Below are 15,892 nucleotides of genomic sequence, written 5' to 3'. Positions count from 1 at the left end.
AATTTCCAATTGATTGACTGCTTTTCCAGACATGCTTTACCAGTAGAATAGTTTCAGGCAATTTAGTTTTTAAAAACCTCTATCCATCAGAGATTTCTTATTTTTTTTGTACTAATAAACAGACACAATAGATGCTTTTTTTTTTTGAGTTGGAGTCTCACTCTGTCACCCAGACTGGAGTGCAGTGGCCGCTCCCGGCTACCGCCGCCTCGACCTGCTGGGCTCCGGTGATCCTTCTGCCTCAGCCTTCCGAGTAGCTGGAAGTACAGGCGCTCACTACCACGCCCGGCCCATTTTTTGATTTATTGTAGAGATGAGGTCTCGCCAAGTTGCCCGGGCAGGTCTCGAACCCGCGGGCTCAGGCAATCCACTCACCTCGGCCTCCCAAAGTGCTGGGATTACAGGCTGAGCCACTGAGCCCGGCCAGATGCATTTTTTAATAAGCCTGAATATTAATACTTCTTTCTGTGACCTATGAGTAACTGGTCATTGGGAGACCAGATGAGATATTTTTCATTCCTTTTATTCAGGGAGAAGGCCATGGTCAAGGGGACACATGATGTGCAATGGACATCTAACACTTCATGTTGATTCATCCCCATTCCTCAATGGTTCTCTGTATTCTACTTTAAGAAGTTAAGATTAAAAACTAGAAGAATGTTGTGGACTAAGTTTTACCCACACTATTTGTAGTTTTCCTGTCCAGCTACACAATTTGTCAGGTGTCTACTGTGAACAATGGCACAAATTTATAAGACAGATTAATGCTAAAAGTTACAATCTGTAACCCAAGATTAGATGAAAATAAATGCCACTCATAATACTAATTATGTTCCTGATCTTATTGTATTTATTTGGTCATCCCAAATAAACTCATCTATTTATTTAAATGGAATATTACATCTCAGTGATTATGTTTAATAATGGACACATGAAACAATTTATCACCTGGTTTAATATTTTGCTTGACTCATCTAAATCTTGTTTCTCTTAGGACGCAGAATCTCCATCTGTTTAACAGTATTGTTAGTGTATATATCTATAGCACCTACTTTACTATTGAACAGTGGGTATGAAATGGAGACCTCATTGAGATTATCCCATTCATGAACACATCTCTTTTGAGGGAAGATTGAAAAAGTAGAAATAGGCAGGGGAAAGAAAGAAAAACCAGTTGCTGAAAAAGGTATTTGAAGTTGAGCGATGGACAGCAGTCAGGTTTTTATCTTAGTTTGGAAAGTAGGGTGAAAGGCTAAGCTAAAAAAAATTCAAAAGAAAGGAACATATTTATAATTAGTTAAGCTGAGCTTAGGGTGAGAATAAAAGTACAGCGGTGATAAAATAGAAAATATTTTTTAATAGTTTCACCTTTATTGAACCGTTTCAATTTTACAGAGGCGAAACTGAGACGCAGAGTAGTGAAATAGCTAGGTGAAACTTATATAGTAAATGGTAGAGCTGGAATTCCAATCCTGGCGATCTGAATCACTATTTTAAAATGGGGAATTAACAAAGCACATAGAGTGAGAAAACTTATAGGAAGGCAACCAGAGACCAAGGGGTTACTCGGAAAAGAAAGACTGCATTTTAAAAGATGCCAATGGGCTAATTATAGTTACGTATTATTGACAAATTGCTTTACATATGTTAGCTCTTTTAATCCCGCTAACAATTCTGTGAGGTCGGTACAATTAGTTCCATTTTTCAGACAAGAACACTTGATAAACATTCTCTGCTTGCATTGAGACTCCAACATCTCAGTAGGTGGCTCTGGAGCAAGATAAGACTGAGACTTAGCGATAGAGCAGAGCAGGTTAAGGTATGAAGCCTCAAAGTAAGAAACGCAGGAAAAGTTTCTCATTTCCCATTTAGGCAGAGGCTGGTTTCAGCATTCAAATTCCTGCAGCCTGCCCGCCAAGGCATCTCACAACCCGCCTCTCAGGGAGAAGGCCACGCCCCCTTCCTTGGCTGTTCTCTGAGCTCCCAATACTTCCCTCCTTCTCTTTGGCCCCGCCCATCCCAGCTGGCATCATTTCCTGTGCGCTGGACGCTGATTGGTCCAGAGGTCGGAAGTGAGGGCGGGCGGTGGGGCCGTTGCCGCAGTGACAGTGCTGGGGGAGTCCGAAGATGGCGGCGTCGCGTCGCTCTCAGCATCATCACCACCATCATCAACAACAACTCCTGCCCGCCCCGGGGGCTTCGGCACCGCCGCCGCCACCTCCCCCACCACTCAGCCCTGGCCTGGCCCCTGGGACCACCCCAGCTTCCCCCACGGCCGGTGGCCTGGCCCCCTTCGCCTCCCCGAGGCACGGCCTAGCGCTGCCGGAGGGGGATGGCAGTAGGGATCCGCCCGACAGGCCCCGATCCCCGGACCCGGTTGACAGTACCAGCTGTTGCAGTACCACCAGCACAGTCTGTACCATCGCCACCGCTACCGTGGTCCCGGCCGTTTCTGCTTCATCTGCCGTTGGGGTCGCTCCCAACCCAGCCGGTGGTGGCAGTAACAATTCACCGTCGTCCTCTTCTTCCCCGACTTCTTCTTCATCTTCCTCTCCATCCTCGCCTGGATCCAGCTTGGCGGAGAGCCCCGAGGCGGCTGGAGTTAGTACCACAGGAACATTGGGGCCTGGGGCAGCGGGACCTGGGACAGGGGTCCCAGCAGTGAGCGGGGCTTTACGGGAACTGCTGGAGGCCTGTCGCAATGGGGACGTGTCCCGGGTAAAGAGGCTGGTGGACGCGGCAAACGTAAATGCAAAGGACATGGCTGGCCGGAAGTCTTCTCCCCTGCACTTCGCTGCAGGTCAGAGACTTTTGTTCTGAATTCTTTATTAAGGTCTTGGGGGTTGGGGGCTGGGGTCAGGCTAGGAAAAGAAAACAGGTTATCGTGATGGGACAAAATGGGGGCGTGGTTACTGTTCTTCCACACCTCGCCCGAAGACCGGAGATTCCTTTCTTTTGATTGTTCCTGGGTGATGGGGGCGTGGTGGTGGTGGGGTGTGTGTGAAAACAAGGAATCCTTCTTTAGTGTTTACACAGTGTTGTTTGTATATTCCAAAACTCCGTGTAGTTGGTAGTCTCTGGATGTAGCTATACTTAAACTTTTTCAGTTCTGAGTGTGTAGGAATAAAGTTAGGTTGAAGCGTTTAGAGTAGTTTTGTCGTTTTTTGCTAATTTATTTTGTTTTTACATGGGTATGTTTCTTTAGGACGTCCATACCAAAGCATGTTTAATGTAACTCAACAAGTGTTTGAGACTCCAACTCAAAAACAACAACAACAACAAAAAAGAATCTAGTATAGTCTTAGTAACCCAAAGAAAGATATAAATGAAGTTTTTGAAAGAAGTTTTTTTTCAAGAAGTTTACAGTCTAGTTGGAGAACCCCAAATATGCCTATATGAACCAGCTGGAAACATTTGCATGCTTATGGGGATAACGGCAGAAATATAGGCTTTCAGTTGTGAACACCAATCCTTGTTGACTGACAATTTACCTTGTCTCAGTTGCCTCAGTTTTGTTAGGGGCAAAAATCATATACTAAGGTTGTGTGAGAATTTACTGATTCTCCCCCCAAAATTCTCCCCCTAAAAGTGTGAATTTCTTCACTCTGGACCCCACACTTTACTTTTATGTTTTTGTCGGGTTTTTTTGACCAAGTAGTTTACTTTTTTTTTTTAAACCTAATATTTTTAAAAAACCAAATACAGAGATGTAAGATTAAAAACAAGAGGTCATTATCTCACTGTCCAGATACCTATTACTGATAATAAATACAGACAATGATGTTATGTACATTAGAAATATGTACATTATATACACATTATAAAATTCTAATAGAACAGGAAGGCACAGAATGAAACAGCACAACACACAAACATCAAAGATAGCACATCAAAGAAAACCTCTGTTAAGTTTCTTGCTACCTTTCTAATATGTCTCACTCCTTCAATTCATTCTCTACTTGGGTTTAGGTCACTTTTCATTTCTTTGAATATTGTAGTGCTGAGATTCTAATTTTTGCAGTGTTTTAGAAGTAGTAATTGGGCTTAAACACAAGAGAGTAGCTTTCACATATTTTTTATTGCAACCTGTACTTAGAAATACATTTTACACTGTCATACACATATGCAGCAAAATCGAAAGTGTCAGGAGATAGTACTTTCTGTTACTACATGTGTTGTAATCTGATATTTTATATCATGTTCCATTTCATTTTTAGCAAATGCTGTTTGTGAGCCATTAATGGGTCATGACCAGTGGTATGAGAAACACTTAAAGGAAATCATTATTAGGTCACTGGATTCATTCTTGATACATAGACACTATTATTAGGAATGTAGTGAATTGAATCATAAACAGGCTTTCATCTAACTAGATATTTTTTTGCTGAAGGGTCTTGCTTATTTTAGATGAAATAGTATTTCTTTTTATTTAGGCCAATTAAAGTTTTAAGTGATTTTATAAAAAAACCCAGGTTGTTTACTTTTGCATATTTTATTCCAAATTTGACTATTTTAACAAATTATTTCTTACCCTACCAAGTAATCACTAACAAGTGATAATTAGTTATGTTTATTTGTGTATTAATGAACTTATTTAGAATTAGTCACATAAAATAGTGTGTCTCCCAAATCACTTCTTCTATTTGTCACAATAGTTATTCTTTTTTTTTCTTTTTGAGTTGGAGTCTCACTCTGTCACCCAGACTGGAGTGCAGTGGCTGCTCCCGGCCTCCGCAGCCTCGACCTGCTGGGCTCCGGCGATCCTTCCGCCTCAGCCTTCCGAGTAGCTGGAATTACAGGCGCGCGCTACCACACCCGGCTCATTTTGATTTATTGTAGAGATGAGGTCCTGCCAGGTTGTCCAGGCGGGTCTCGAACCCGTGGGCTCAGGCAATCCACTCACCTCAGCCTCCCAACGGCGCGGGATTACAGGTTGAGCCACCGAGCCCGGCTAATAGTTACTTTCTATTCTGTTTCAAAGTTTTATATATACCTAGATAATCTAGAATACACATAGTAAAACAGTTGTAGTTCTGAGAACCTCACCTTGAACTGGCTTTAAAAAATTTCTTTTTTGTGGAAAACAGACAACAATAATAAAACTCTTCATGGTATAAAAACATAATACCCTGTAGTCAGTTTGCTAACTTCCATGTTTGTATGCATAATATTAAAGCTTTGTTAAATCTTGTTTTCTCTATCATATATGGGCTGAGTAATTAATTCTCAGTTGACTATTAGTTGGCTATTATGATAATCATTTAATTGTCATGGAATAGCTTTTTTAAAGATAGGAAATTGATTCAATCCCTTGGATTGAAAAGTTTAAAAAGTTTGTTTGTTCCACAGATATTTTAGTACTTATAGGTCAAGTGTTAAATACTGGCACAGCTATGGAGTGACAGTCCTTACCTTCACAGAGCTTACAATTTTGTGGGGAAACCTAAATAACAATAACAAAAACTTACAAGGTATGTAACCTGGAGAGATAGGAAAAGTACATTATACTGTCTGTCACAGTATATAATAGGGACTCTGGTTTTAGAGCAATTAAGAAAATCTTTCTAGATAGAGTTTTTTTTAAGCAGAGTTAAAAAGGTGAGTTCAAGCTAGCTAAGCAAAGGTTGGAAGGCAGAATGTTAACTAATGCCTTTAGTTCTGTTTTTAAATGTTACAATTTTATCGAATGAAATGAAACCATTTTTAAAGATCTCAGAAGTGGTATGAAATCATATTTAAATCTTATGACTTTATTTATATTGCCATAAGAGTAACTATATACTTTCTAGGAGAAGAATTAAGAATCCTATCTAGCCTTTCTTAGATTGTGATAATTTGTTTAAAATATGGCTTTGAGACTATATTAGTAATAGAGTCATCCTATCCATAATTATATCAAAATCTTCCATTTCCATTGTTGATATAAGCTCTCAAAATACTATTTCTAATACCTTCTTAAGATGGCTATATCAAAATGATCCATTCTTTTATTACTGACTATTAGAGTTTATATGAGACTTTTTCTTCTACAGATATGATCCTTGACCCTGCTTTTGTATTATTCAAAGTATAGCAGTCAAAAAGCTTTATAGATAGTACCAGTTTAGAGTGATATCATCTCCCTAGTTCAGTTCTTAGTAGTGACATATTTTTTACAAAAAGATTAGTATATTCTGATAAGATCTCTTTTTATAGAAAAGTTTAGACTAGGTCTCTTTCTTTTTTTTAAGGCTTTAATAAAGCGTTACATTCTGAGATTTCATAATATTACTTTAAATTGAAGAAATTTTGAAATAGGCTTCCTGGAAGTTAATTAATATATGACTTGGATTATGATATGTAATATGAGATATATTAGTCTCAAAACCAGCAAATAAAGATGACAGTTTTTTGTTTTCTTTTGATTTGGGTGGTATCTACTACAACACACATTTAACCATACAGAAGTTGTTCAGCTCATTCTTTCTCTTCTGATTTTCCAGCATGGCCATGCTTGTCTTTTTCCTCACCACTGTACAAATGTAGTTCTTAGTGAAAATCACCAGGTCCTCTAAACTGTTGCCTGTTAGTGGGTCAGAAAATGAGTTAGAATACTTCAGTCCTGGAGTGGGAATCTTATAGTAATTTTCATTGTCAAGGTCCTTGATTGTGCTTTAAAGCAAATTTCCTGCCTCAGGACTTAAGAAGGGTCTAATTTAGTAATAAAAGAAAAGCAACTAGTTTCAAAAGTATCTTCTCAGACTTAAAATTGTTGATTACAAACTGGATTATCTTTTGCTTAGTGTTTTCTTAAAACCTGACACTTTCCTTAAGGTACCTCTTTTAAAAGCCTCATGTAGAACTTTTAGTTAGAAAGATGTGAGAAAGATGTGTGAAGTGTCTGGTCTTTCTAATGTCTTAGTGATAACATTCTTTGGAATAAAGTGATTTAAAGAAAATATTAGCTGTTTGTTAGATGACAAGTAAATGTGTCTCTAAGAGTAAGAAATTGATAAGCCAATTGTTCAACAATAGAGGAGTGCTTACATAAATTGTAATACTATAGAATTTCTGTTACATATCTGTCTGTACATATATTCTTCTGTCTATCTTTTGTTAACGCATGTCAGTGTAAATTGTAGGTATCTATGCAGTTACCCTAAATATATGCATATTGTTATCTAGAGTACAGTATTTGTTTAAATATTTGTCTTTTAATGTAAAATCTGTACAGATCCTATGTGTACATTCACTGAGTTTTGACAAATGCAAACACCTATGTAACTCAAATTATGACTTTCTAGAAAGTCATAACGTAAGAAAGTTCCCTTACACTCCTTGTCTCAATCCCTGTTTCTAACCTAACCCCCCACTCCGGACAACCATTGTTCATTTATCCACTGTTTTAGAAGTTCAGATAGATGAAATCATCCAATATTTACTCATTTTCTGTAAAACTTGTTTTGCTCAGCATGTTTTTGATTTTGTAACATGTATTAGTATTTCCTTTTTACTGCTGAGTAGGTTTCATTTTATGAATGTGCTATAGTTTGTTAATTCCCTTTCCAGTTAATGAACCCTTCAGCTGTTTCTAGTTTTGGCTATTATTAATAAAGCTGCTATGCACATTCTTAAAAATTTATTTTTGTGGACATAGATTTTCTTTCTCTTGGGAATATCTGGTATTGGGAATATCTGGGCCTTAGGGTACGTGAGTGTCCCATTTTATAAGAAACTTGCACACCTTGACCCAAAGTATATTTACCATTTTACACTGTCAGCAATTTATGAAAGTTGCTATTTTTCTATATCTTAGAATATTTGATGTTTTTAGATGTTTTAATTAAAACCATTCTGGTGAGAACATGTGGCTATATTATTGTGGTTTTATTTGTGATTTATTTTATTTCTTTGAAGTCTAATGACTTTAAAACTTTTTCATGTTTCTATTTGCCATTTATATCTCTTTAATCAAGTTTTGCCCGTTTTTTTAACTGGGAAAACTTCACTTTTATTAGGTTATCTTTTTATTATTGAGTTTTATGAATACTTTACATATTCTGCATACTAGTCTTTTATCAGATAAATGTGCTAATATTTTCTTCCATTCTATGGATTGCTGGTTCATTTTCTTCATGGGGGGGAGTCATTTGAGCAGAAGTTTTAAATTAAATTAAATTTTCATATTTATTTTATGGTTATTACTTTCTGTGACCATAAAATAAATGCCTTGGATAAGAACTTTCACCTCTCCTCAAGTTGCAGAGATATTTTCATATGCTTTTTTATTAAAAGCTTTATGGTTTTAGCTTTTATAATTAGATCTGTGAACAGTCATCATTTTTATGTTCATATGTCTGTTTTTATGTTGACCTGATTACTGTAGCTTTGTTGTTAGTCTTAAAGTTGTGTAGTGTAAATACTTCAACTTAGCTAATTTTTTTTTAAGATTGCTTTGGATATTCTAGGTTTTTTGCATTTTCATTGAAATGTTAGAGTCAGTGATCAATTTCTATATCAATTTCTATATCTATATCGGGATTATGATTGTGTTGAGTTTACAGGTCAATTTGAGGAAAATAGATATCTTAACAATATTAAGTCTTCGAATTTATGGCCATTATTTAGACCTTCTTTATTTTCTCTGGCAATTTTTAATTTTGAAGTTTTAATGTAGAAGTCTTTCATGACAATTCCAAATTTTTTTCCTAAGGTGTTCTTAGTGTATACTGATGCTATTCTAATGGTTTTTATGTCACTAACAATTGTTGCTCTATTCTTAGAACTCAGTTTAGCTAGATGTATAATCTTTTAGTTCTCATTTTCTTTCTGAGTGTTTAAAATGCTATTTGTTTCTGGTAAAAACTGTAATGTTGAAGGTCTGAGGATAATCTGATTTTCTTTCCATTGGTCTTTTTTTCCCTGGCTATCCAAAGATTTTTTTCCCTTTTATTAAAGTCCAGGTATTCTACTAGAGTATGGCATGGTAACTGTTAGTCCCTCTAGTTAGATTTTCTCTGGTACTTAGTATGCCTTTTCTTTACATGGTTTTAGATTTTTTAAATTTCAGAAATGCTTTCTCAAATTGTACTTTTTATTATTTGTTCTTTTCCTTGCTTTTATGTCTGTTAAAACGTTACCTCTTTTCTAAATTTGTCACTTGCTGTATTTTTTTGTATGGTAAAATACACATAACATTTGCCATTTTAGACATTGTTTTAGGAAAACCTCTGTCAAATTGTTTTTCCCTCTGCTCTAACAGCACCACAACTATCATCAAGAGAAGGCTTATGTGACTGATTAAACATGAAGATTTTCTTCACACACCAAGTAGTGGACACTAGCTGGACATTTTCTAGTTCAATTCAGACATTGTCTACCTGGAGGTAATTTCAGATCCCACAGGGTGAAGACTCAGTCCCATACAATACTGCCCCCCTACCCAGAAACCAGTTACAAGTCTGGACCTCTGGGACTCTGAACTGACCAGTTTTAAGTTGGTGATCCCACAGTCCCCCACTCTGAGTCTGATTAATTTGCTGGAGTGGCTCACAGAACTCAGGGAAACAACTTACTTATTTGCTGGTTGATGATGAAGGATATTACAAAAGATACAGGTGAAGAGATGTACAGAGTAAGTTATGTGGAAAGGGGCGCAGAGGTTCCATGCCTTCCCTGAATGTTCCACCCTCCAGAAACATTCACGTTATTTCCAGCTATTCGGAAGCTCTCTGCACCCTGTCCTTTTGGTTTTTTATGGAGGCTTTATGGCCTCTCTGTGTAGCATTCCTTCCTCTGGGTTATGGGGCAAGACTCTCTGAAATCTTTTGACCTACAGTCAGATAAGAGTCCTGGGCAGGTGAGAGGAGGACAGGAGAAGGTCAGAAGAAGAGAGTCATTGTTTGAGGCCTGCTCAGAGGCCTGCAGCACACCAACATTATAACAAAAAACTGCTACCAGGGCTATGGGAGTTATAAGCCAGAAACCATGGATGAAACCAATGTATATGTGTCATAACACCATAACCATTTTTAAGTGCAATTCGGTGGCATTAAGTACATTTACCATATTTGTACGATCATCACCACTGTCCATTTCCAGAACTTTTTAATCATCCTAAACAAACTCTGTACCCAACAGACTATAGCTGCCCATTCTGCCCTCCCTTAGCCCCTGATGACTCATTTATTCTTGAATCCATAAAAAATAGAAAGTTGCATTTTTTTAATTAATTTTTTTTTGTCTCCTTTTATCTTCCATTTCTCTTTAACTCAGGAGTTGAGAAAATGGGTATAAATAGCCAGACAGTAAATATTTTAGGCTTTGTGACTGTATGCTCTCTCTCATAGCTCCTCAGCTTTGCTTTTGTATCCATAAGTGAATGAATGTGACTGTGTTCCAATAAAATTTTATTCAAGAAATATTATTTTTTAGCTAGTGTTGAATTGATTGATCATAATTTTGTGTTTTGTTTGCATTTTCTTCTGGTATGTATTAATTGTAGGGATGTTATCTTGCTCAAATTTTTCCTATAAGAATTTTGCATGGTATTTGAGTTTTATAGAAATTAATTGCTAAATAATTTCAAGAATAAAAATAAAGATCTGAGATATTGAGGATAACTCTCTGTGTCCTTTTTTCTCATGTTGGACATGCAACTCTGGCCTAGAATACATAAGTTCTCTCAGTAAGGATCATCTTTTACAGTAGTCACATGTAAATTATGAATCATCACCATTTTATACTTCAGTTTATACTGATATGACATTTTCTGGGGAACTTTAACCAGAGACATTCTGCTAAAGGCATTTTATAGATAAGGTCTCTTGCTCATAGTCTATTTACATAGAAGTCTTTTTGGTAAGTTTAGTCTATTCCCTTGTGGCATCCCATTCTCTCCCCACCCCAGTGAATTGACTAGGTCACAGACCAGATGTTCCTTCTAGATCTGAAGTGATTCTTTGAAAGGGAAGAGGCCAAATAAACATCTGGTGGATAGAAGGTATATCATTAAGACTTCAATTGTGAGCATAAAAGTATTTAAAAATGTGATCTTAAGCTTAGAGCTCAGAAGAAGAAAAATAATCAAAGAATGTAAATAATTCTGAGAAAATATATTTTATTGTAATGGTAGGTTTGGTTTGGTAAAATAATTGACATCATCATGAGCCTTGTGATGAAATGAGGGGGGAAACATTAGCATAGTTCAGTCTTAAATGTATTTAATAGCCTCCTTTTGCTTCATAGACAAATAAATCTTTTGGGTAGTTGACTATAAAATATGCAATAGATAAAATTGAAGAGACAGTGTTTCTTAAATTCTTATTATTCCCCTATGTCAGGATCCTTGAAGTTACTTTGGCTTATGTTTATTCTTCTGACAGATAAGCTCAGGAAATTTTGATATAGCCCTGATCTTGGGAGACTTCATACCATGCATCATTAATGTGGATTTGTAATAAGAATTGAGTAGGATTAGTTAAGAGGAAGATAGGTTGGAGTCTGAATTCTAGGCAAAGGCTCTCCTTATAGTGCTTAATAAAACAAATGAGGCATAATACACAAGAAAGAAATGTATGTAAGGGAACTTTAGTTTATTGGTGAATAAAAGCATTATACTCTTAAAACAATTGAACAGGGTGGGTTTCTTAGGGATTTCTACTAAAGTCTTGCGGCTCAGGGTAACTTTGGGCCTCATTTTAAAAAATCATTTTGATTTCGAGTAATTGAGGAATGTTTTGAGTGTTGTGGTTTTGTATGCCCACTATTTTTTTATTTTAAGGTGTCATCAGATGTCCAAGATTGCTTTTCCACACAGTGAATTGCTGGGTTCTTTTGTTGAAACTTGTTTTGCTAGTTTGTTCAGGTATCTGTTTATAGAATTAAAGCAGCTTGAACTTAACCCTTTTTTTTTCTTAGACTTTTTTTTTTTTTTGAGTTTGTCAGCTCCTCTATTCAGTATAAACATGTTATTTATTTGGTTACAGGAAAAGGGGAAATAATGTGATATAAAATTTCTTCTCCCTTTTTCTTTTTTATTGTAACATACTAAACTGCTGGTGGGTGGCAGTTATTTTGTTGTTGTTGTTTAGTCTTGCAAATTTTTTCTTCTGTGGTAGATTAAAAAGAAAAAAGAAAAGATGAAGTAGCATTTTTAGTTAGCAGGTAACTTCCATGAACTACAAGTTCAAACTAAAACAAATTTGTTTTTAATTTACTGATTGACCTAAAAACCCTTAAAGCTATAATCTCCTTATCATCAGTTATATCTTAAAAATAAATGCAACCTCTTGATGCCTAGTTAATTATAATGCTAGAAAAACTAGCACATGGCCTCATTCTGATGTATTCATCAGCCGTAGAAACCATTTTAACCTTCTTGTCAGTTTTGTTAATAAGATGTATAGTTCTCCTTTTCTAGTTGCTTAGGTTCTCATGTTGTCTGTGGACATTTGATATTTTAGAAAGAGATGACATAGGATTTCAGTTAATTAATACATTTTAGCTATTTTTTTCTAAAGTCTTGAGAAGAGATGTAAAGTTATGCATTTTTTCTTTGTAGGAAATTATTCTCCTTTGGTTAAAACAAACTTTTTGGACAAATTTAAAAAACTTAGGAATGAGGTAGAAGACACTTGGTTGCCTCTTCCTTCTCTCCCCAAAAACACTCACAAAAATTTGACAATAGAAAAGTATAACTGTTAACTTATTGGAATTTTATGAAAACAGGTAAAAGTTTGGGATATATAATATAGAACTTCAGTATTTAATTCAATGAATTGCTTGTAATGGATGCTCTATAAATATTTGAACAAGAGATCTTTTAAAGTTAATGCTTCTGGTTTCTGATCTTCTGACTTTGTTAAATGCATCAATAATAATCTTTATATATTAGTCCAGTTCTTTGTCATCAAAGGCCAAGGTCACATAGTGATGAAGCCAGATTTAAACCCAATCTGGTTTTCCTCAAATCATTGGATCTATGCTACTCAAATGGAAAGATGGTAGCAGTGAAGTAGTATTTGTATTTTGAGTCATTTTATAAGTTGACAGTTGTTACTGCTTTTTCAAATTGGTTTTCTTATAATAAAAATAATTGTAAAAACTTTGGAAAGTACAGTAAAAAGTAATCCATCGCCTTACTACCCCAAGGCAGCTGATATAGTGATTTTGGCATATTACCCTTCAGCCCTTTTCCTAGACATCTCAAGTAAAGCTTTATTGTAAGTAGGTATTGAAAAATTTGCTATTATTAGAATGTTGGGCTATCTGATCTTTCGTTCATTTGCTTTTATAAACATAAAAAGTATGATTGGAAGTAATCTTTAAAAATTTTCAATGGAAGAAGGACTTTGATGACAAGTATTCTTTCTTTAAAGGACTACTTCACATTGTTAGAAATTTTATTCTTTTTAATCTTTTAAAAAATTCTTTTATTTTAAAGATATGGGGTACAACTCAGGATTGGGTCTGCAAGTAGTCATTGTACAGGTAAAGTTTGGGCCTATCTTTGGTCCCCACCTTGGTTTGAGATCAGGTACCCTTATTAACATTATGTATCCCCTCTCCTCTCCCCTGGCAGTTTCTGGCTACTGCCAATCCCTTTCTTACAGTATTACAGTAAATGTTCAGGGTCCGCTTATGAGTGAGAACATTTGGTACTCAGTTCTTTGTTTCTGTGATAAAATCGCCAAGTATTATAGACTCTAAATCCATCCAAGTTGCTGCGAAGTCCATAATTTTTTTCTTATTTATGGCTGTGTAATATTCCATCATGTATATGTATCACATTTTATTTATCTAGTCCAGTTTGAATGGGCAGCACAGTTGGTTCCATGTTTTTGCTATTGTGAATAAGTGCTGCAATAAACATGCATGTGCAGTTATCTTTTTTATAGAGTGATTTAAGTTCTTCTGGGTATATTCCCAGAAGTGGGATTGCTGGATCATATGGAAGGTCAGTTTCTAGTTCTTTTAGGAATCACCACACTGTTTTCCATAGAGGGTGAACTGGTTTACATTCTCACAAGTACAAACTAAACTACTGGTGAGTGGCAGTTATTATTATTTTTTGTTTAGTCTTGCAACTTTTTTCTTCTGTGGTAGATTAAAAAGAAAAAAAAAAGATGAAGTAGCACTTTTAGTTAGCAGGTTCCCTTTTCTCCGCATCCTCCCCAGCACCTGTTGTTGTTTGTTTTATTAATGATGGCCATTCTTACTGGAGTTAGGTGGTATCTCAGTGTGGTTTTGATTTGCATTTCTCTGATGAGTAGTGAGACTGAGCATTTTTTCATGTGTCTGTTAGCTGCTCGTGTGTCTTCTTTTGAGAAGTGTCTATTCATGTCTTTGGTCCACTTTTTAATGGAGCTATTTGTTTTTTTCCTGTCAGCATGTTTGAGTACCTTGTAGATCCTCGATGTTAGGCCTTTGTCAGATAATACAGTTGGCAGATATATTTTCCCATTCTGTGGTTTGGCTCCCTGCTCTCTCGATGGTTTCTTTTGCTTTGCAGAAGCTTTTCAGTTTGATGAGGTCCCATTTGTCAGTCTTATCTCTTATGGCACGGGCTTTTGGGATTTGATCGGGAATTGGTTGCCTATTCTGATTTTTGTAAGGGTGACTCCTGCATTTTCTAAGATTCTTAAAGTTTAGGGTTTCACATTTTGGTCTTTGATCCATTTGGAGTTGATTTTTGTGTATGGAGATAAATAGAGTTCCTGTTTCATTTCTCTGCACATGGTAGCTAGTTTTCCCAGCAGTATTTAGTGAATATGTCTCCTTTCCCCAGTGGTTGTTGTTGGAGGCTTTGTTGAAGATGAATTGGTTGAGAAATTGAGGTTTTGCTTCCGGAATCTCTATCCTGTTCCATCGGTGTATATGCTGTTGTTAGAAAATCCTGAAGATAAAATTTTGCTATATGTTTTGACTTACTGAAACTGTCAAGTTAAGAAGTTTTTTTGAACACTAAGTAAAACATACGGGAGTCACTATGAAAGTGCATAATGCTACTGAACTCTACACTTAAAAATGATCTTAATGGTAAATTTTATGTTTATATATTTTACCACAATCAAAAAAAGAGTGGGAGGGGATCATAGTGGACATTTTAGTCTCTCTATTGTCCTGGAGAGAACTCATGTCTTAACTAACATGAAATATGGAAGATACTGTATTCAACAGTGAATCTCAGGGATTATGTTGAAGACACGCTTTTCATCTTTTCTATTAATTCCCATTTCTGAGAATAACTGTAATCTTTCTCTGGCAGTGTGAAGTGTTTATGAAAATTCAAAGGAACTCCAATGCAACTGGCTTAATTAACAGTCACTGGGACAATTCCATGGTGCATTTTCCCCCCTTGGTTTTTTTCTCAGAGATCTGGCTCACCCTAAGGTTTTACAGTAGTTCAGTAACAGCTCACTAAATATGGGCATGATGATGAGAATGGCATTATTTCCTGTCCCGACCAGCGGGACAAGTAAAACGTGGACACGAGGAGGACTACCTGCTGCTGGTGAAAAGAGAGAGAGAGACTAAGAGAGAAAGAGACAGGAGACACGCAGAATGGAGGCAAGACAGTGTTCTGATCAAGCCTCCAAATTTTATTGTTAGGCGATTGCTTATATACATAGCAAAGAGGGGCGGGCTGAAATAGGGCGTGTGGCGGCTTATGATAGGAGGAAGAGTAGTGGGTGGTATGAGGAGAGGAGGTGGGAGGGGTGTTGTGGTTTGGCGCGCGCGGGCTTTTTGGAGGACAAAGAAGAAGGCTTATATGAGATGATTGCTATTTTTAAAATGGCTCCCAACATCTCCTCCCTTTCTGTTCAAAGACAGAAGGGATGGTGAGCATTAACCGGGTGAGGGAGTAGGGGCCCGGCTCCTCCCGTGGATTCTCCGAGTCCACCACCATTGG

The 15,892-nt window shown here is 36.6% G+C and overlaps 1 protein-coding gene across 1 annotated transcript; it reads left to right on the top strand.

Moving 5' to 3' along the window:
* The first annotated feature begins 1,364 nt into the window (after nt 1-1,364).
* Nucleotides 1,365-2,962, top strand: TNKS (tankyrase). Its single transcript, XM_008051528.2, has one exon. It carries the CDS (start codon nt 2,128-2,130, stop codon nt 2,818-2,820), a length of 693 nt encoding a protein of 230 aa, XP_008049719.1. The 5' UTR covers nt 1,365-2,127; the 3' UTR covers nt 2,821-2,962.
* The last annotated feature ends 12,930 nt before the right edge of the window (nt 2,963-15,892 follow it).

The sequence above is a fragment of the Carlito syrichta genome, unplaced genomic scaffold (assembly GCF_000164805.1).
Source record: "Carlito syrichta isolate Samal-C Ts95f unplaced genomic scaffold, Tarsius_syrichta-2.0.1 Scaffold65451, whole genome shotgun sequence".
NCBI classification, from domain to species: domain Eukaryota; kingdom Metazoa; phylum Chordata; class Mammalia; order Primates; family Tarsiidae; genus Carlito; species Carlito syrichta.
Note: the sequence above shows the minus strand (reverse complement) of the source record. Positions and strands in the feature narration are given on the sequence as shown.